Below are 22,153 nucleotides of genomic sequence, written 5' to 3'. Positions count from 1 at the left end.
GCATTGCTCCTACTAACAATGTTAATTCTATCTTAGCAGAAAAATAAGCACATTTACAAAATTATTGAAAAACATTTATTATACTTAAATTGAAATGTGTACATCTTAAAATAAAAGCAATTTGCTGGTGCCATAATTTAATTCCAATTTCAAGTGAGCTGGACAAACTACTATACACTTCCTTTAAATTTAGTTGGATACTTTCCAATCAAGGATTTTTCCACTCTTATAAAACATTTGGGATTTGAAAATGGTGCTGAGGTGAAATGACAACTGTCAGTTGAATAAACTACCAGTACCCAAAGATGAACAATTTATAGGCAGAAGAAACTTGAACTTAAGTCCACAAAATTCCATTTTATCAGTGTAGAAAAACATTTAAATTTGCAGAATTACTACAGCTTTAAAAAGGCTTTCTTGGTAAGCACTTAACCCAGCTAAAGAAGGAATTAAATAATATCAAAGTAGCATTTTGCATGCTGTAGTAGTTTTTGTTCTCAATAAATGATTTTGCACTACAGCATTCAAAACTTTCAAATTGATTTAAAGGGAGGGGGGACACTGTGAGTAAAAGGGGGATTTTTCTGCCTTTGAAAAATCTTCCCCAAAGTACCAAAATAATAATACATACTCATAAGTGGACATTAATATTAAATGTTTGAATAGCAGTGCCATACGTTTGACAATTTCAAGGAAAAACTCAATTTTGAAAAGCACATTGCCTATTTCAAAAATAATTATTTGGTCATATGGAAGAGGCACTGTAAGAAAAAAATTTACAGTATCAATCTGAGAATAAAGAAATCACAGAAAAGGTCAAGATACCTGCCCATAAAGAGTGATTATAGCAAGACATACCTGCTACTAAAGAGATTAAGTGGTGTATATTTAGTGTTTCTTGAGCAATGTAATTGACAGTACTTAAAGCTGTGTTGTTGCCCCTTGGTGCCAGTGGGTCACATTTCCCCCCCCCCCCATCATTACTGGCAGTTTGTTGTTTTTAAATCCACCATTTTAAAAAGCAAAAAAAAAAAACAAAAAAAACAACCACCCTGCAGCAATGCTTCTTAGAGAAACTGGAAACTAAAAATTAAGGATGCATAGGCAATTATGTTTCCATTAAATTTGTTAAAAGCAAAACAATTACTTCGTACCCCACAGGATTTATGTTAATCCTTTCAACAAGGTACTGTCAATAATGCAGTTTGCTGCATGCATATATTGCATCTGGCTAGGACTTATTAAAATCCTATTCTGGCATTTACATTTCTTACATACACAATTTACACAGGGAAGCTGTTTTGACAGTTTCCCTCTCAAAGACCCAACAACCTGATCACTATCATCTTAACTACTCATCTCCACACAGATTACTATGTGCTCTGCTAACATCAAAAAATAAAATCAGCAAGATACAAGCAAGTAATAGACAAACTGGCACAGAAAGGTAAATGCCCCAGAATAAGTTTACATTCATCTCCAAACTGGACACAGTATAATAGGAAAGCAATACTGCTTCTAGAAACTGTATCTACTGGCCATAATTTGCCTTATTTCGGTAAAGGGCAAGCACCTTTGCTTATATTGTCTTCCATGCCTGTACATAGGCTGTCATGGCATTATACCTCTTATGAGGACACTTAGCTATGGCAGTGATAAGAAAGTTCACCTATCAAACAGCTCATTAGAAAGGTCTTGTGTTTTCAATATGAAACATTTTATATGGTGAAGTCCAATCCTAAGAGTTTTTGGATGTTCTTCATCGTCATTAAGCATAACTTCATTCTGCATTGGAATATCAGTCCAGTATATATCCTCTCTCTCTCTCTATATATATATATGACATCATTTCAGAATTATATGGAAACCTTCACCATTTTCAGCTGCAGAGAAGAAAAAGCACAGGTTTAGATGAAAGAATGGCATCCCTTTACCCAAGACCCCAGATACTAACCAGTGTATTAAAACAGTCTAAAATTCATGTAAGTTATTGACACTCATATTGAAAAGCAAACTTCTAACTACTAATTTGATACTGTGTTATAGTATGACCAGACCATTTTGGGAATAAAAACAGCAAACTTTCCCAGCAGAACACATTCTGCACCACTTTCCAACAATATTGACACACTAATAACTTAAGCTCAAATTATCTTGAATGTAATTTTAAATATCTAGACACTTGCTTTGCTACTTTTATTTCTACAACTTTTGTTCCCATTTCAATGCACGCAGTCCTCCTTCTTTCCTGTTTTTGATCTCTCTCATCAGTTCTGGGTTAGTTATCCTAAAATAAAGCAGGTAAATTAGCAAAACAAGTGTGTGAATATATAGAATAGGAAGAAGCCCATTTGCCCTGTAGCCCAGAACATCAGGATGCAGATAAAGCAGTGGGCCTGTTGAAACAAATGCAGTAGATAGTTACTGAACTTCTGAAAAATATTTTTCAAAACAATGTTAATATCTGTAGAAGAGCGCAGATTCACTGGGAGTAGAAATTAGTGACTGAATATATTTACAGACACACCACCACAAAATTTTGGGGGAAAAGCTGGATTTATGACAGATACCTGCTGCTATTTTTTATTTTTAGCCAGAAGATCTGAATGTAAGAGAGATCTGATTAATGACAAGCCACAGACACAAACCTCCTGGTATGATGTTAAGAGACCCCCTACAAATAAATTTTAACACCTTGTAGATGTAAAAGTGATGAATCCAAGGCATTTGGATGTGTTATGTATTAGCTGTAAGACATGGTATATAGTGCGCAAATATGGAAGGAATAGGGGCTGGAAAACACATCTGAGGCATGTAAGCAACACCAGGAAGTGTGAGGAGACCAGACTAGGGATAGTGATGAAGCAAGCTGGAAAGCAGGAAGAAGTATGCATGTAATGCCAGCCTAAGCATGTGCAGCCACTAAATGATTTTTTTTTTTTTTTAGTTTTATACAAATGTGAATTGGGACAGCCAGCTAGAGTAGCATATACACCAAGATCACAAGAGGGATTTGTAGCAACCCTACCTAAAATAATGCTCCATCTGTTGGCTCTCTAACCTTTGTAAATTTGTCCTGCATCAGGCTGCAACCTTCAATTTTTATTACCCACTGTGGCATATTTCTATCTTTGAAACTTTAAAATATATCCCTATATAACTTAAAGTACTGTTGGAGTATCTCGAACACTAGTGAGCACTGATACTACAGTGCTTTAGAATCACACTTAAATCCTATGAACTGTTAGTTTTAAAGTGACATTTGGGGATTAGATTTGGATCAGGTTACTTCACTCAAATTTTCAAGACAGCTGTACTGGCATGAATTTATATCTAATAAGTAACAATCTCTAGATGAAGGTTTATCTAAAAGAAAAAGCATTAGACCTTTCATATTATAAAATCTCTTAATTTGGAGTTGAAAGCAATAGTTTCCACCTCTTTCCCTCAAGTTACTTTACTTGGCTGCACTGTTACTTGTCTGTAGAAACAACACTGCTGGCATGTCTATGAGCAAAACTCTGCCTCTTAGTTAAAATCTAGAAGCTATTTAGACCAGTTATCTCCATTATTACAAACAATAATATACCTTTTATTGCAGTGACTAAGAAGCAACTCTCATCTTGAAAGTTCTGAACCATCTAGAAAGAAAAAGGAGATATTAAAATCCCAATTTTGTACCATCTAGGACAGGAGTGGGCAAACTTTTTGGCCTGAAGGCCATATATGGGTGGGGAAATTCCATGAATGTAGGGCTGGGGCAGGGAGGGAGTACAGTGTGCAGGAATGGGCTCAGGCCACGGGGTTGGGGTGCAAGAGGGGTGCAGCAGGGGGCTTAGTGCAGGGGGTTCGGGCGCTTACCTGGAGCAGCTCCAGGGTGGCAGCGGTGTGCAGCAGGGCTAAGGCAGGCTCCCTGCCTGCCCTGGCCCTGCGCTGCTCCCAGAAGCTGCCCACACCACATCCCTGCCACCTCGCAGGAGGAGGGGCAGCGTGGAGACCGAGGGCTCCACCCACTACCATTGCCTGCAGGTACCTCCCCCGAAGCTCTCATTGGCCGCAGTTCCCCCTTCCCGGCCAATGGGAGCTGCCAGGGGCTGTGCCTACAGGCAAGAGCAACACACAATGCCCTCTGCCCCCCCAGGGGCTGCAGGGACATGGTGCCGGCCACTTCTGGGAGCAGTGTAGAGCCCGCGGTGCCACAGGGATGGCAATCCCACCAGGGCATCCAAAGCCCTGATAGGCCGCATCCAGCCTGCAGGCCATAGTTTGCCCACCCCTGATCTAGGAGGCCAGCAAGCCAGTTAAGCAATTTGAATGCCAAAGTGATCCATAAATATTTCTAAACAGGCACTCTATGCAACTATTTTCATAATATTTTTCTCAGTATATGTAGTTATAGACAAAACATACTAGTACAACGTACTAGATTTCCCCAAAAGGAGCTACTAAAATGTCTAAGTACAAGCATAATTTATTGATATTTCATTTACAACATCACTACTTAAAGGGCTCCAGCATTATGTGGCTAGGATCTTTGTCTGCATGAACTGCTTAAGTAATTTGCAGCTAACAATAAACCTTGCTACTTGCATACTATGTTTCTTCAATACGTATCTAGACAAGACGACAAATTGCATCTCATAATTAACTGCCTACATAGTAAATCTCATTCCCATAATCCTTCAGTTCTTAAATTACTAATTGTGAGGAAGAGATAAATTACACAAACCAAAGTGTCAGTTAACTCTTCGATTTTTTTTTTTTTTTTTTTTTTTTTACTGTTGCAAGGTAAAGACTTCATATTATTACAATTGATGTACATGCAACATCATGAAAATATTAATGTTCAAATATTATATACTACTGGGACCTTCTCTCAGATCCCTTGTGCCCTAGTCATTACTATACTGCCAGTAATGAATTCTGTACTAGGATAACCACTCACACCATAATCTGGTTAAGCCACATTCTACTCTGAGTTTTATGGAATGTCTTTTTGACCTTTGGGAGTGAAGAAAGGAGAACTTCAATCTTTCGTTCCAGTCACACTGTTGCTATGAAAAACACAAGGTCTAAGTATCAGAAGACATTAAGGGTGTGCTACATACTCTGCAAGAGAAAAAAGCAGTGCTGCTCAGAGAAACCTGCCTAAAGAAAGTGTGGATACAAATGTGTTTTAAAATAAACCACAACTCTTAAAACTTACCAACTTTTAATTTGTAAACTTGTCAGTTTTGAAATAACAATTTATTTTAAGAAACAAATGAAACAATGGAAAAGTTTTTAAAAACAAAAAAATTTCATTACCTGATCACTAACGAGGATGTGGATACCAGTAGGACCCTGTCTGTAAACCTGATTAATCTGATGCAAAGGAATATTAAACACCAAAGCAAGCTTGCGAGTGACTTCTGAGGCTGCCATTTCTTCTAAGTAGATTGCATGATAAACTAGAAGAAAAAAGCTTTTTACTTTTAATAAGAATTATACTGTCATTGATAATCATTTAGGTGAAAACACATTCCTGTAGGGTTGTAAAATTTACATCCCCCCACTTTAAAGTTCACCTTTTTTGGGTTGGTTTTAAACTGTTCTTGGTCTGCAATACCTTCTTAGAAACTTGAATACCTTTTTCTACAGTGCTGTCCTTTGTTTGGCAAACACTGATTCTTCCCATTCTCTAGTTCATTCATGTGCACAAACAACCATGACTTTTCCTTTAATCTCGTCAGAGTGATCAATTTTCAGCACAGTACTATGAATAGGGCTAGTTTGCGTTTGTTTTGATACTGAAACAACCTTCAAAGCATCCGTAGGACAAATTTTACAGTATCATGTATAAAATTACCTTTAAAAAATCCATTTTAGTTCTGCTACAAAAATTACTGGAAAACTTTTAAACCATCACATTATCTACCATATTCTGTTTTTAAGGCAGATAATAAATTTGGCCTGAGCTACAAGACTGTAATCACTTTGCTTCATGAGTTTTCTTGCAAAGAAAGCTCTCTACGGAGTCCACCCAGATGATTTCCCTCTTAATCTCCCCCTTCAATTTTATATAACTTGATATGGTAAAAGTGAGGGTGTACAGCAAAATAAACCATGGTCAAAGTTTCTTATTTTCCAAACAGCAGCATGGCTGTGGGCAGTTTAATGCTTGGTTTTGAATGTTACAGATTTATACAATTGTGGGTTCCCAGAGATGAAAATTAAAAAAAAAAAGCTTTATTCCAATGTCACTTAACAACTGATATCAATCTTTGGTCAGATTTGTTGTACATGTTGCTGGGAATGCTCTAATAAATGAAAAGAGGCAGAAGTGTCTAGCAGTTACATATTTGGATATGCCTTCCCCCCCTCCTTTTTTCACAGCAATTTTGAACCTTGGATGTGTTAGCCATTATCAAATTTAATGAGAAACTACACTTATCCAAGAGGAAGTTCTAGCTTATTTAACATAGGACATACAGTAGAACCTCAAAGTTACAAACACCTCGGGAACGGAGGTTGTTTGTAACTCTAAACAAAATGTTGTGGCGGTTCTTTCAAAAGTTTCACAACTGAACAGTGACTTCATACAGCTTTGAAACTTTACTATGCAGAAAAAATGCTGCTTTCCCTTTATTTTTTTAGTAATTTATGTTTAACACAGTACTGTACTCGCTGCTTTTTTGGGTGTGGGTGGTGTCTGCTGCTGCCTGATAGCGTACTTCTGGTTCCAAATGAGATGTGGTTGATTAGGTAGTTCGTAACTCTGAGGTTCTACTGTACTCCATACAGATACTGCCTCTCTCTGTCCCAGTTTCCTGACTGGGAAACGTTTAAGTACTGGTATACGATCTTCAGTCAGTCATACCACCTCCTCCCCCCCCCCCCCCCCCCCCCCCAGCCTCACCCCCAATCAGATTTTCTGTGGAAAGTCTCCACTCCCTCCAAAAAGTTGATGTAAGTGAAAGAGAAGCGTAGCTTCAGGTAGTTCCAGTGACTAATAATAGAAGCAATGTGGATTTACTTGTTCTTTAATGTGATTGCTCTGTAACATACTCAGTTACATTCTCAGTAGTGGTGGAAACAGAGCCGTTACCTGCCAGACAAACACTAGCAAGATCACATGCTTTAATATACTCTTCAGCTATTTTTCCTTATCCAAACCACACTAGTTTAATTTCAAGTATATAAAGTCCTATCAGTTTGAAATGGATATGAACATAAGTTCCTTCAATTACAGTTGTACATTCACCTAAAGTGAATTTCTTGGCAGACCACCATGGATCATCTGAATGCTCATTAACTACATTATCCATGCAACAAAAACAAAACCTAAGATTTTTTTTCAAGCCACTTAAAAGCCTAGTTTATATTGAATTTTCTGTTCTTGAAGGTGTGATGTGTACCACCATAGAAGCACATCTACTACTTCTGGCTTAAAGTCTTAGGAGTGCAGTCATCTCTGCAATGCTAAAACTGTGCGTCACCATTAATCCACTTTCCTCTGCATATTCACTTTCTGGATACATTTTTATTGATGCTATGCACATGAGTAAAGCCACAATTCTAGCAGTTTATAAATTAGTCTAAACTATTATATTTCATTGAAAATCTATTCTCAGCTCCTCTTTTTCCTCTCCTCGTGTTTATTTCAAACCTTTCATTGCTTAGTAAGTTATAAAAAGAGCACTGTATGATCATACCATATATTGCACCATTGCTGTTATCACCATTGGCTGCATCTTGCTGCCTTTCCAGTTGTATGCTCCTCAGTGGCTCCTGGCAGACATAGATTGTTAAACGGGGCCTAACGGACCTGCAATTTACAAAGGATACATATAATTTTAAAAACAAACACACTTGCCCAAAAACGGTATAAAGGATTTATATCCATCTTATTTCAGTTTCCTTGCATTAACAATGTATTTAAAATTTCGCTGCTTTACAAGCTATTTAAAAACAAACAAAAAACACCTCATACAAACTGTCACCAGTGGCTTAATCTAATGGTCTAGTCTCAGAACCATTGAGATGCCAGATGCTGGTAAATTTAATTTTAAAAATTAATTCAACAATTTAAAATCAGACACAAGACTTGCTTACAACGGAATCCTGGAACACAGCTACTGAATAGCAATAATTACAGCTCTTATAAAGACAGTATGTTACTAAATATGTATTATCAGTTTCGTTTGTCATTAGAATTCTGTATTTGTTAATTATTTAGCAGCCATGACCTCAAAAAATTTAGGTTCTTTATAGCTCACCTAAATGAGAAGTTTTGTCTCTTGGCAACAAACCCATCCGTCTTCAAGAAATCAGTACTGCCCAACTGCATTGCTACCAGTCTTACAGTCTACCTTTGAACTCATCAGTGCCTGCATCATATCTGTAGCCTGCCCTGAAGGTGTACACAAAACAGTCTTCTTTTGAGCACATTACTGCCAACTCCTGAGACAGCTAAACAGGCATATGCCAACCTAATTCTCAATTCATATCTCCCAAATCCCTATTCTAAGAAAGGCACATTACTGTGATTGGACAAAAACACTTAAACGTAAACTTGGCATTTTACCTGGATTTCAGTGCATTATATAGCCGAATACCATCGGCTGGACCACAAATTTGTACCAGGTCCTCTCTTGTCAGCTTTAATAAATCAGCACCTGGAGAAATTCAGAAGAGCAGGATTTAGCTAGTTTCTTTTAGGACAAGGAAGCTCAAAAGAATCCAATATTCATTAAAAACAAGTTACAAAATTGGCCCTTGAAAAACAATGCAACACTGAAAGATAAACATCAACAGTAAAGACTAAGATGATTTTGATAACACTGCAAAACACACAACAAATAATTACCTGATTTTCAGAGAAAGTAGCACCCCTAGCTCCAGCTTAATTCAGCACCCTTGAAAATCAGGTAATATGACTGCAAAACGTCACCGGTTTTAGTAAAAATGGTTTTAAATACTAGACTGCTCTATAGATAAATCATAGTTTAACTGGCTTAAGAAAAGGTTAAGAGATTTACACCTGGACTAATGTTTCAGTCAGATGCAAAATGGAGGAAAAAATACACCAGTAGAAGTATTGTTTTATCGCGGCCTGCTGATCCTTGTATTGTAGTATAGCTTTTGTGATACCATTTATTTTAGACTGTGCGCACTGAAAATGCTCTGGTTACATTGCTGTTCACTAGAAAGATTATGCATATCAGAAAATTTGGATGAAAAAGAAGTTCCTCTGACACCCACCACAGTCGCTAGATGTCCATATGTTAACTGTATCAAGAACCTCAGAGAGTAGGGCTTCAGCATATATTTACCAAATTCTGGCAACATGTAATGCTATATCACAAGATCAGCTGCTGTCTACTTTACCTCCAACCTTCTCTAATTTGAGTCAGTTACCAAAGAACAGTCTCACAAATGGTATCAAGAATCCACATTTACAGAGGAATAACTATTTCTACCATCTGCCAACCAATAAAAAGACCACAATATTAAGTGCAGTTCTACTCTGAAAAATGATTATGCAAAAATGACACCTTCCTAATAGACACAGCTGCATCCTAGGGTGTATTCAGAGTCAGATCATCTTACATGACAATTCCCCCCCCTCCCCATTTTTTAATCCTATTAGCCTTGCAGAGCCAACACAGCAGTAACATAACATGTTCAATTCCATTTCTTTCTTGTGCAACAGAATTGTGTATTGAATTCTGATTTTAAGGCCTAGGTCTCTCTGCAAATCTACTGAAGAAGAGGTTACACAAATGTCACTGAGGGCATAGTCTGAAAATTCAGCTCCAGCTTGGCAGAGGTACTTCAGGGTCTTGATGTGTAGTGGAGAAGATGGTGCAGAAAGGTCTACATTTATTAGACACTGGGGATTTTTTTAGCCAAGGGAAGCTATAAGATGGAGCCACTCCTTCTGTAATCAAAATGGAACCAGACAGATGGCACAAAATAAATGAGGTTTTGACTGAGTTTTTAAACTAGGAGCTTGGGGGAAGAGGACAGGAGCCGAGCAGTACAGGGACATCTTTCAAAGATATCAGTAATTATAAGGAATAGTACTATGTAGCCAATAAAGGGTAGCACAAAATGCAACTGATCTAGAAGAGGGACAGGAAAACCAGAGGAAACTTTTGAGAAATAATAACAGAATAATAATAAAAACAAAATGTCAAAAAAACCAAAAACCCACAACCACCTTACAAGTGTTTATGTACAAATGAGAAGCTAAAAAAGCAAAAGTAAGTCACCTAGAATTCCTCAGAACAAAAGACGATTCTGATATAATAGATATTAGAGATGTGGAATGACAAAAGTTAGTGGAATACTGCAATACCTGGCTATAAACTATGTAGGACAGACTAGGCCAATTAGGTAGAGTAGTAGTCTTGCATCTTAAGGATTCCATAGAGTCTAGTGAGATAATCATTCTAAGTGAGAGGACCATGCATTTGAATTTGTATTGATATGAATCCTAAGCTTTAAGAATGTAAGTAAATTAGTACAGCTATGTTACTGGCCTCTGGATCAAAAAAGGAAACCTAATGCAGAATGTTGAGAGAACACAGAGGCAGCAAAACCTAAAAAAAATAATAAAGTGAGAGTTCAGCTATTCACATATAAACTAAATGGCACAATGGGGCAAAGTTTAGAGAAACACTTTCAACATTTTAAGCGATTGCTTATTTCTGGAACGCAAGAGGAGAGGCTATTCTCAATTTACTCTCAAACAACACACAAGAGTTAGTTCGAAAGTGTCATTAGCTGTGCTGCTAAGTAATAGAGTGATCACAATAGAATTAGAGTCAAAATTCTAGGGGGATGCAAGATACCAAAAAGTGACACACTGACAGTTTCAGAAAGACCGATTTTAATAGACTGAGAGTAGTCAAAAAGTCCCTAAAGGCAAAACTTAAAGAAAGTAAAATCCTTAGAAGTGGCATGCATACTAAAGAAAACAATAGACTCGGATGACCTGCATGCCACTGAACAAAAAGGGAACCCAGGCAGTAAAGTGTAAAGCAGCATGGTGAAATGATAAGGTTAATGAAGTTACTTGAACCAAAACAGCTATCCTTCAAAATTTGGAAATTTGACACTAGTCAGACAGCAGCATAAATTATAGCAGGCAAGAAGAGCCAAAATGGATTTCAAAGAGCAAATAGCTAAATATGTAAAAACGAACACAAAGTTTAGTACATCAGAAGCAGAAAGATTGCAAAAGAATCAGTGAGGTCTGCTAGATCACTACAGACTAAAGGGAACAAGAAGGCATATACGAATCAGAGACCACCAGAGAAGAAAGGCATCCAGCAACAAGCCTGGGTTTATTTTTTCTCTGGAATAGAAGTTCGTGCATTTGGTACTGTCTTCTGTGAACAATGAGGGGTTCTTAATTGATGGAATATGAGATCTAAAACATACTTCAGCTAGCACTCATATCTGACCACTGCATGCCTCCATAAAATGTCTCCCAGGTTGAGGACGACCTCTGGGAGGTGTATAGACAATGGGATAATTCTGTAGTGATGGCACTGTTTCTAGAGCCTGATGGCTTCCTGGTAGACAGGGGATTACCACATTCCTCCCTGTTTTTATATAGTGCATAGCAGATATGTCTGTGAGGATTGGTACCATGGAATTCCAAAGGAGGACAGGAACATTATGCAGGCTAGACTGATGGCCCTCAGCTTCAAGATGGTCAAATATAATCACAGATCCTGGACCCGTGTGTCTTGCACCTGCAGGTGGTTCATGAGGCCAGCCCACCCTGTCCCTGGATTGTTTGTGATAAATGTCAGTCAGGGAGGGGACAGAGTCAGATCCTTTTTTGTATGTTCACTGGATCCAGCCACATCAGCTCTTGTAGGATGTGGGACAGGACTGTGACTTTTTTGTTCATGTAGTGTCCAGACAGGGCATACACAGACCTTAGGCACAGTTGTAAGGGCTGAAGATGAATTCTGGCAAGCAGCGTTACATATATACATGGCAACATATGGCCTAAGATCTCCAGACATGCACACACAATCATAGTTGGGTTTGACTACAGGTAGTTTACCATCAACTGGTGACACTGGACTCTGCTCTATGGCAGGTAGACTGACTAATAGGGAGTTGATCACAGCTCCTATAAACCCTCTCATCTGAGATGTTGTTGGGGATTATTTCTCATTACTCATGTGGAGTTCTAGTTGGGGGAACAGAGAGAAAACTTATCCAAGGCTGTTGCACTCTCCTGTTGGGATCTGCATCTGATCAGCCTGACATCCAATAAGGATAGACATGGATTCCCTCGCCTCAAATATGTTCCTACTACTGCCTTGCACTCTAGCTGCCACGAAGACACTGAAGGGCCATGGTGTCTGTATTTGTTGAGTCTCCTCAGGTCTAAGGTAAGAAGGGGAAGGTCTTCATCCTCTTTGGAATTAGGAAATACTGAGAGTAGAAGCCTCTTCCCTTGCATTCCTTTGGAACCTCCTCTATGGTTCCTAAAAGCAATGAGGCCACCTCTGATTGCATGAGAGGGGCAGAGAAGTGGTGGGTGGGGTCAAGAGTGGAATTAGATGGGGTAGCCATGGAAAGGATCTCTGACACCCATCTGTCCGATATAATGGCAGACCATGCCCAGTGGAACAGGGACTGTGGCTCTGGAAGGTAGTTTGACCTTCATTTGACCAGTTCTGATGTGGTTCCCAGCTGTGCAATCAAATTTGCTGACATGTCATGGGAGTGGTGTGCATTGCTGAAGAGGAAGAAGGTTGGCGCCCCCCTCTGTCATACCGTGGTATTTTCTGTGCCTAGTATTCAGGATGCCTGTGCTGGTATGCAGGCATCCAAGGCCTCATCTGCAGGTGAGGACTGTATGGCTTATGATATTCCCCAGGGAATTTAAGGTGGCCTTTGAGTCTTAATGAGTACAGAGCAGTCTGCTGGCTAAAGGGCTCTGTGCCCACAAAGGTTAAGTCTTCATTGTGACTTTTACCTCTCTCAGGATACCCAATACTTGGAGCCACAAAGTTCTGCACATCACTGTGGTTACCACAGATCTCACCACAGTGCTGGTGATGTTCATTGTGACTTGGTGTGTCATCCAGGCTACCAGTTGACACAACCTCAACCCTTGATTATGTTTCTTACCACCTCTCTGGCATCTTGTGGAGCACTGGAAGAAGGGGGGGGTGTGTGTGTCACCTTGTACTACGTTAAGAAGTTATATTAGGCCAGTAAGACCTGGCAGTTGGCTGCATGCAATTGTAGAGAGAGGCAGAAAAGTGAGACTTTCTCCCAAAGAGGTCAAGCCTTTTCAAGTCCAGGTCTTGGATGGTACTCTTGCTCAACTTAGATTTTTCCTGTACCACGAACAGAACTAAGAAGCCTGGGTTGGGGTGAGTACAGAAATACTCAAACCTTGTTAAAGGTATTTGGTACCTCTTCTCAACCTGTTTCATGGTGGGCGTTATTGTGGCTGGCACCTGCCACAGGGGCTGGTTGGGTCAAGCAGCCCCTTCTTTCTTGGGATGGTAATATTATCCAGGCCAAGAACTGATAAGATGTCATATAATTTGGTATTTCTCTTCTACCACTGCTGTCTCTATCTCCAGAGGGAGTGCCTAGAACGCTTTAAAGTCATCAGGCATTGGTACCAATGCCAAGGATACTGCCTTTTCAGGAGATGAAGCTAAGAGGTTCCGTAGGGGGCAATATGGGGTGCTGGTGTTGCTCTACCCTAGGATCTGGTTCCTCCCAATATTCCAGCATACATGGTCTAGCCAGAGATGCTGACTGGGAACGTGACCTCTTCCTCTATTACAGTGAAGACCGGTTCCCCAATGCCTGAGATGGTGGCATTACTGTTGACTCTTGGGCATTGACCAGTCCACTGCCAGTCTTGTGGTGGTGGCTGATCCCTGTAGGGGATTTTGGCAAGCCACTCCAAGGTATTGACCTCCAATCTGAGGAGAGGGGGTTCTCAGCTTGAAGATGGGGAGAATGTATGCTCAGGTTATAGTGAGGAGGAGACGACCTCCTCTACGAGCAACAACGACTTACATGGCACTCTCAGTACCACGGTCTGTACCAGTAGCAGCAGGTGCTTCGGCACTGGTGGTTTTTCCAAGTCTACCTTGGGCTCGTTCACCGTGGTTGGTGTTGATGCTGAGGGGTCAGTGCTGGTGTGGTCTTGGGTGCCACAGGCTGCTCCATTTCCCTAGCCCTCAATGCAATGCAAGACCTGGTGGATTTCTCTGCAGAGGCTTTGCATTACCTGTCTTTATGGGAGGACACCAAAAGTTCTGTCTGGAGTCTCTACCACTATGGTTTAAGCAACCTGTTGGTGCTAGACTTGGACGCTGTAGTTGGTGGTCCCTGTTTTGATGCTGATATGTGCTTTGGTGCCATAGCAGCTGTGCCCTGTTTCTTTTGTGGTGGTGTTTTGTTCACACTGGTATCTTGTCTGCTGCAGAGGGTGCTGAATGAGCCTGGTTTGTCCTCTAGCAGGATTTGGAACTCGTCTCCTCAGGCCCTAAGACAGACCTTTATGGATTGTTCTGGAAAGTGGCATTTGAACCTTGTGTCTTATGACTTAACATAATTTAGCAAGAAACATCAGGCACATCGAACATCTTCTTGGTATGTGTGATTCTCCAAGGCAGAAGAGACACCTACTGCATTAAATCTTTTAGGGGGACTAGTCCAGCGCAGCATGAACAGGGCTTGAAGCCTGCAGGTTTCAAGTCTGTCATGTTAAGGAGCTCTTTAGAGGGCGGGTTGACCTCCAATAATCTCCAATATCCCAGCAGTTGAAGAGGAAGATAATCAAAGGAGTTCTGAAGAAGTTCACAAGATTTGAAGAAGGCTGAGCCACATCTATGGTCAGACATTCACCATGTTCCATTTTGCTGCCACGGGTGGTAAGAACGGACTGGCTATTCCATTCTTTATGCGCTCAAATGGGAGCATGGTGTGGCACAGGGTGTACATGAAGCCCCAACAGACACTGCTACTCAAGAAATTCCAGTCACATGCATGTCTACAGTGGGATCTACACTGACACATGCTCTAAGAACAAGGGAGATTTCAATAAAATGGAGAAGTAGCAAATTCAAAACCAATAAAAAAAAATACTTCTTCACACACCATATGAAACTAGAACTCACTGCTACATTGTGTTGTTGAAGCCAAAAATATTAACATTCAAAAAGTGATCAGCTATACATATGAAGAATAATAATATCCAGAGTTGTTTTAGTTAATGCTAACAAATTTTGGGAAGAGATTAAGCCTCATGCTTTAGGGCTTAAACCAATCTGTAACTACTAGGAATTAGGAAGAGACCTAACTGGGGAGAAGAAGGGCCTACATTATCTTGCACCTTCCTCTGAAGAACATGGTGCTGACCAATGTTAGAGACAGGACACTGAACTAGACAGACCACGGATCTAATCCAGTGTGTCAATTCATTTTCTTCCTAAATAAGGAGTGAATCATCATTTAATTGAGTCTGTGAACCATTATTACCAGTGGTAATGCAGAAGAAAGAACCCAGTTTCACTTTCAGTGTCAGGTTGAGTTTGTAGAGCTGGCAGTTAAAGGCAGTTTTTTCCCTGTAAACTGAATGTTTGGCCTAGAAATCAGAAAGACAGTAACTATTCAACCCCATTTTTACAGAGTAATTTTTCAGAGAAGACTCTCACTCAAAACTTGAGGGAAAACTCTAAATAGACATTAAAAAAAAATACCTGAGAAATTTGAAAAAAGCCTTGTATAGGTAGAGAACCTATGTTTGAGTAACCACTGCTGAGTTTCCTGGATTGTGGCTGAAGGATGAAGTTGCTGTGAGAAACAGGGTTGAAGACGACAATTTTGATGTTAATTTTTTTTTTAATAAAACAAATAAAATCAACTACTTTTTTACATTATTAAAAACAATTAAGTATCTAATTTCCTTTCATCAGAACACAGCAATAATGAAATCAGTATGAATCGCCTCCACTTCACCGATTATTCAGCAATTAGGTACAAGGTTTGCATTGTGTAATGAAGACCGAACAGGAAACTAGATACTCACATCTCCAGACCCTTGAGAAGTTCCATCTCCTTGATGATTTGGGGAGGAAGAATTGCTATGGTGGAGAGGTGGAACAAAAATAATGATATTACTGGATTTTTAAAAGTTAAGAGAATAAAACCATTCAAGCATTATTGATAAAAGTAACCTTCAATTTCCAAAATGATAAAAAAAATCCCTATTTTATGGCAGCAGCATGATTCCTAGGTTAAAGACCACTTAGGGAATAAACTGGTCTGGTGGAGATATGCTGTAAGAAAGAGGAATATCATCACTTAGACTGTGCAAATCACTTGGTTCCTAATCTAATCCCTGCTAGTCAACTGAAAAAGCAGCACCCATAATAAACTCACACATCCAACCATCTATCTTAAAAGGAAGAAATGAATAGTGGTCACAGGATTGAAGAGGTAAGAGAGGTGCTGTCCATCCTCTGATGCACAGGTCAGTCACAAAAAAGGTAGAGATGCCAGGATCAGCTTTCTGAACACCCTGAAAAAAATTAGTGGTTCTCCTGAATGTTGCATTAGTGACAGTAAATTACACCAATACTTTACATTTATATAGCACCTTTCAACCCAGTTGCTTGTATTTTATACATATGGCACCACTGCAGAGGCCTCTGACAAGGAGGGCATCAGTCAACCAGAGCAAAACATGAGATAGAATAGTAGGCTAACCTCTACTCTTACATAACATTCAGCTCAGATAGGTTCCGTTTTTAAAGTCTAATCTGAAAGACTGATATAGATACTGGCCTGGAGTTCTATTCTGAGGCTTAGACTTAAGGATGTGCCAACCATACCAAAATGTGAAACACATGTCTACAAGACAAATGAAATATTTAAAACCTGATATTTAGATTACTAAGCAATCCTTTCCAGCAGAGCCTATAGGTTTCAGAGCTAACGTGTGTACTTTTTAAAGCTTTTCTCTGCAGAAAACGCTTCTGTCAAACATTCTTCTTCCCCCCCCCAACACCCCCATTAGGCCAGGTCTGAAGGGTAAAATCTGTAATCTGTCACTGTCATGGCGTCTCCTTCCCAAATACCATCATAAGCAAAGAGATGCATATTAAATGTTTTCTGTAAGTGCTTCCACTACAGCACCTACTACCAGTAAGCCACCACCCTTGAAGATAAAAAAGTAGAAAGACAAAAGAAAAACATGGAGAGAAAGACAACACTCTTGATCATAAATCTTCCCCTAGGTCCCTCATCTTTAGTTGTGCTATCTCACCTGACTCCCCTTGGTTTAAATGAAGGAAGTAAGATTGATTAACTACTTAGCAGCTATTCCTGGTATTTCACTTTGAATTTCTTAGATTAGATTTACTGTAATATCCCCCTTCTCTTACAGGAATAAGTTATAGTGGTACAAGCACTTTTATACCAATATTACTGTCCACACGAGAGGGGGTTGTACTGCTATAACTTCACTGATACAGTTTAAGTGGTCCGACTTTCATGTAGATAAGGCCTTAGCAAGTACTTTTCCTTTTAACTGGGATATTTACTATTAATTGTGCTAGGGTCAATAAATTAAAGTTTCCAGCAGTGGATACTGAGGAGGGAAAATATGATTCCTGGGGTTGGAGGAATAATTTTACAATTGAAAAAAAATGCCAAAAGTATCGGAGTTCTGAAAAATGTTGGCCACAGTTTTACATTCCCCCCCCCCCGCCCCCGCAGCTTAATTTTGGGGACTGGTAGTCAAGCTTTCATATTTATATATGATCTACATTCAAATTAAAGGAAAATGCTTTAAGCATAAGATTGATTTTTTTAAAAATACCTCAGATTAAACTACAGAAAAGAAACTTACCTGTCTGGGACACTGTAGGTACTATGTTGAGCAGAGGTAAAAGTTGGTGTTGGGGTAGGGCTGTTGTTTACAAATGCTGTAGGAGTATCAGGCCATGGTGAGCACTGATGATACAGAAAAGAATTAAACAATACATTTATCCTAAAACCTATGTCACTTTGGCATGTAGTCTTACACTCAAAAGCCCTAAATTCACTCTTGTAGAATTTTAACCTTAATTTTAATTAAGTTTCCTCCACCCCACTTGTTCCATGCATGTATCTGATCCTGACCAGGAATTTTAACTAAAACAAAGCTTTTTTTTTTTTTTTCCTGTTCCATGAAGGAAATTCCTATTTATTAACAACTTGATTATTGCTTTCTAATGACACAATGAAGGTGGTGATGATGGAGCTGATGGAAGGACTGCAGGGATTATTCAGTTAATAAAAAATTTTTTTAAAAATGAACACATCTGAAATCCGCACAAAACAACCCCAGTAGGCTGCAAATGGCTACAGAAGGTTCAGGAATAGTGAGTATAAACAAAGCGGAGAAACTAGATTTCAGAATGGCACTCAGTCAATAAGCTTAAAATGTGCCTACCCTGACAGTGCTTACATCAGCTGTTACTCTGAGATGTCTAGCAGTATTTCTTTTTCAGACTATCATTCTTTGGACTGAAATTTAAAAGTTATTTAGTATATGACTAAATTGATGCCCCCATGCAGTTTTGCTTTCTCTTAAGTTTCATGCTAAGCTGGGAGTTTCATTCATGAAGTAACTCATCACAAGCATTTACTGATAAACCCACTGTCAAGTTAGGTCAATTTTTTAAAAAATCTACCAGCCAGGATAAAGGCCCTTTAAAATGACACTGGTTTTAGTGCTCCAAATGCTTTATCATAATCTATTAAAAATTAAATTAATTTTTTAAAAAGATTTAGGTTTTAATAAAGAAATGTGCAAGGACAAATGGATAAACTCTAAAACAAGCAGCCAAAGAAAGATTAAATGAACTGAAGGTCAAGACCATGACATGCCAACACAGGTTTCTGATACACTCTCCAAGATTGTCTGTTAACCCAAATATCAGCTAAAGTTTCTCTAAGGCAGTTTTTAAAGCTATTTGTTGAGAAGCAAGACCAAAACAGTGAGTCCCAGAATTTAACAGGAGTCTACACTTCAAAATGGAAGATTCAGTGAACTTGAAATGCCTCATAGGTTTGAGTACTGAAAGGTCCTTTTATCGACTAGGAACCACAATAACATGAGAAAAATCTTATGCTGCCTGCACATTTTTTTTGACATGCTTATTAATGGTTTTGTACGAGAAGTCTGGCTTTCACTTGCCAGCAATGGGTACACCAAAAATCCTAAAACCGGTTTACGTTCCTAGAGACACTGGCTTGGGGCCTCAAAAGCTGGAAAACTTGGAAATCGCATATGAAGTGGACTCACTCTAGAGGTGGATTTGTGATCTTATTTTATTAATACAAAGAATGTCACATTGTTACCGTGTACAGATATAGCCAATGCTGGCATACTAGACTGCGACTTCACTCATACTAAACATGATCGTTCACTGTTACCCAGTACTCCCCCACCCATTCTGTCATATCTACCTGACGCCTCTCATCATAAACTAAGACTCTAAGCTCTCAGGGACAAGGACTCCATTATATGCGTGTACAGTACCTAACACAATGGGGCTTTGATCTCTAATGGTGAGCTCTAGGTACGACCACAATACAAATAATAAAACTAACGAGCCATCTATTTCTCTAGCACTAAGAGGAAAGTTTAGAGGGTGGAAGGTTTCTGACATCCCTAAAACATCACACGGCCAGGATACTACCTCCTGCCTGTGCTTTAGTGAGGCAATTTTCTGTATATACTTACCACTGGGACATTGTCTTTTGAACGGTTTTGATTTTAATACAGCTTATAGTGAATTTCTTCAGTTAAAGCTGCCAAAGATTTTTTAATTTTAACTTTTTAGCATTTACACCAAATCAGAATAACTTCCAGAACTCCAGAGTCTCAGGTAACACTGCACAGTGGGCTTTTGACTAACTTTAAGGAGAAATAAAAAAACCACTCAGTTCAGTTGGGACAGTGGGGTAATTTCCTTTGAAGATTCTCAAATTCTCAACCTCCAAAGTCCAAGAGACTCCACTACAAATAAGACAAGAATTACAACTGTCTTACTCTTTGGCTGCTTTCCTGAAGAGTTATTGTTCAAAAAACCTGAATTTTCTGACACCATAATTTGTGATAAAATACTATGTGATAGGGCCCTACCAAATTCGTGGTCCATTTTGGTCAATTTCAGGGCCACAGGATTTTAAAAATCTAAAATTTCATGATTTCAGCTCTTTAAATCTGAAATTTCATAGTGTGGTAATTGTAGGGATCCTGACCCAAAAAGGAGTTAAGGAGGCAGGGTGGTGGTGGTGGTGCTGGGGGGGGGGTGTTGCAAAGTATTGTAGGGGGGATTGCAGTACTGCCACCCTTACTTCTGTGCTGCTGCTGGCGGCGGTACTACCTTCAGAGCTGGGTCCTCAGTCAGCAGTTGCCACTCTCCAGCCACTCAGCTCTGAAGGCAGTAGCACAGAAGTAAAGATGATATGTATGGTATTGCCACACTTACTTCTGCGCTGCTGCTGGCAGGGCGCTGCCTTTAGAGCTGGGCGCCCAGCCAACAGCCACTGCTCTCCAGCTACCCAGCTCTGAAGGCAGTGCACAAGGGTGGCAATGCCATGACCCCCCTTAAAATAACCTTGTAACCCTGCTGCAACTCGCTTTTGGGTCAGGACCCCCAATCTGAGAAATGCTGGCCTCCCCTGTGAAATCTGTATAGTATAGGGTAAAAGCGTACAAAACACCAGATTTCACGGTCCGTGACACGTTTTTCGCAGCTGTGAATTTGGTAGGGCACTAGTGATAATGCTTACTCAGTCTTTTTCCAGTACTCTGAACATAGTTACAACATATTTGTTTTGCTTAAATTTTCAAGGTTCCCCCCACAAAATGAGGAATATTTAGTCAAGTGATTAAAAAAAATTAATCGCTCGATTAATCGCACTGTTAAACAATAAAATAATGTTTATTTAAATATTTTTGGATGTTTTCTACATTTTCAAATATATTGATTTCTATTACACAGAATACAAAGTGTACAGTGCTCACTTTATATTATTTTATTAGATATTTGCATTGTAAAAATGAAAAGAAATAGCATTTTTCAATTCACCACATACAAGTACTGTAGTGCAATCTCTATCGTGAAAGCACAACTTACAAATGTAGATTTTTTTTGTGTTACATAATTGCACTCAAAAACAAAACAATGTAAAACTTTAGAACCTGCAAGTCCACTCAGTCCTATTTCTTGCTCAGCCAATCGCTTAGAGAAACAAGTTTGTTTACATTTACGGAAGATACTGTTGACTGCTTCTTATTGACAATGTCACCTGAAAGTAAGAACAGACATTCGCGTGGCTCTTTTGTAGCCAGCATTGCAAGGACAGTGCCAGATATGCTAAACATTCATATGCCCCTTCATGCTTCGGCCACCATTCCAGAGGACATGCTTCCATACTGATGATGTTCCTTAAAAAAAAAAAAGTGTTAATTAAATTTGTGACTGAATTCCTTGGGGGAGAATTGTATGCCTCCTGTTCTGTTTTACCCACATTCTGCCACGTTATAGTTGTCTCAGATGATGACCAAGCATATGTTTGCTTTAAGAACACTTTCACAGCAGATTTGACAAAATGCAAAGAAGGTACCAATGTGAGATTTCTAAGGATAGATCCAGCACTCGACCCAAGGTTTCAGAATCTGAAGTGCCTTCCAAAATCTGAGCAGGACGAGGTGTGGAGCATGCTTTCAGAAGTCTGAAAAGAGCAACACTCAGATACAGAAACTACAGAACCCGAACCATCGAAAAAGAAAAATCAACCTTCTGCTGGTGACATTTGACTCAGATGATGAAAATGAACATGCATTGGTCTGCTCTGTTTTGGATCGTTATTGAACAAAACCCGTCATCAGCATGGACATATGTTTTCTGGAATGGTGGTTGTAGCAGGAAGGGACATGAATCTTTAGTGCATCTGGCATATAAATATCTTGTGACGCCGGCTACAACTGCGCCATGCTGTTCTCACTTTCAAGTGACATTGTAAACAAGAAGTGGGCAGCATTATCTCCTGCAAATTGTAACCAAACTTGTTTGTCTGAGCGATTTGCTGATGTAGGACTGAGTGG

General features: G+C 39.4%; 2 protein-coding genes across 7 annotated transcripts in view; one reads left to right on the top strand and one right to left on the bottom strand.

Annotated features, from left to right (window-relative positions):
- Nucleotides 1-22,153, top strand: part of FBXL2 (F-box and leucine rich repeat protein 2) — a 156,264-nt gene that overhangs the window by 123,835 nt on the left and 10,276 nt on the right. The gene's annotated exons all lie outside the window — the stretch shown is intronic.
- Nucleotides 62-22,153, bottom strand: part of UBP1 (upstream binding protein 1) — a 60,674-nt gene continuing 38,582 nt past the window's right edge. For 3 of the 5 annotated variants that reach the window (XM_048838950.2, XM_048838951.2, XM_048838952.2), the window contains 8 exons: nucleotides 17,900-18,003; nucleotides 16,076-16,130; nucleotides 15,747-15,840; nucleotides 8,567-8,657; nucleotides 7,695-7,807; nucleotides 5,308-5,450; nucleotides 3,590-3,641; nucleotides 62-1,883 (listed from right to left, as the gene is read on the bottom strand). In XM_048838950.2, coding sequence (XP_048694907.1) covers nucleotides 1,846-1,883; nucleotides 3,590-3,641; nucleotides 5,308-5,450; nucleotides 7,695-7,807; nucleotides 8,567-8,657; nucleotides 15,747-15,840; nucleotides 16,076-16,130; nucleotides 17,900-18,003 — 690 coding nt within the window. In that variant the 3' untranslated portion in view covers nucleotides 62-1,845. Of the gene's footprint in view, nucleotides 1,884-3,589; nucleotides 3,642-5,001; nucleotides 5,110-5,307; nucleotides 5,451-7,694; nucleotides 7,808-8,258; nucleotides 8,393-8,566; nucleotides 8,658-15,746; nucleotides 15,841-16,075; nucleotides 16,131-17,899; nucleotides 18,004-22,153 lie in introns of those variants that run through there. The other 2 variants (XR_007355045.2, XR_007355046.2) reach the window with 2 other exon arrangements.

This window comes from Caretta caretta, chromosome 2 (genome assembly GCF_965140235.1).
Source record: "Caretta caretta isolate rCarCar2 chromosome 2, rCarCar1.hap1, whole genome shotgun sequence".
Classification (NCBI taxonomy): domain Eukaryota; kingdom Metazoa; phylum Chordata; order Testudines; family Cheloniidae; genus Caretta; species Caretta caretta.
The sequence above is the reverse complement of the archived record's forward strand: the minus strand, read 5'-3'. Positions and strand labels throughout refer to the sequence as shown.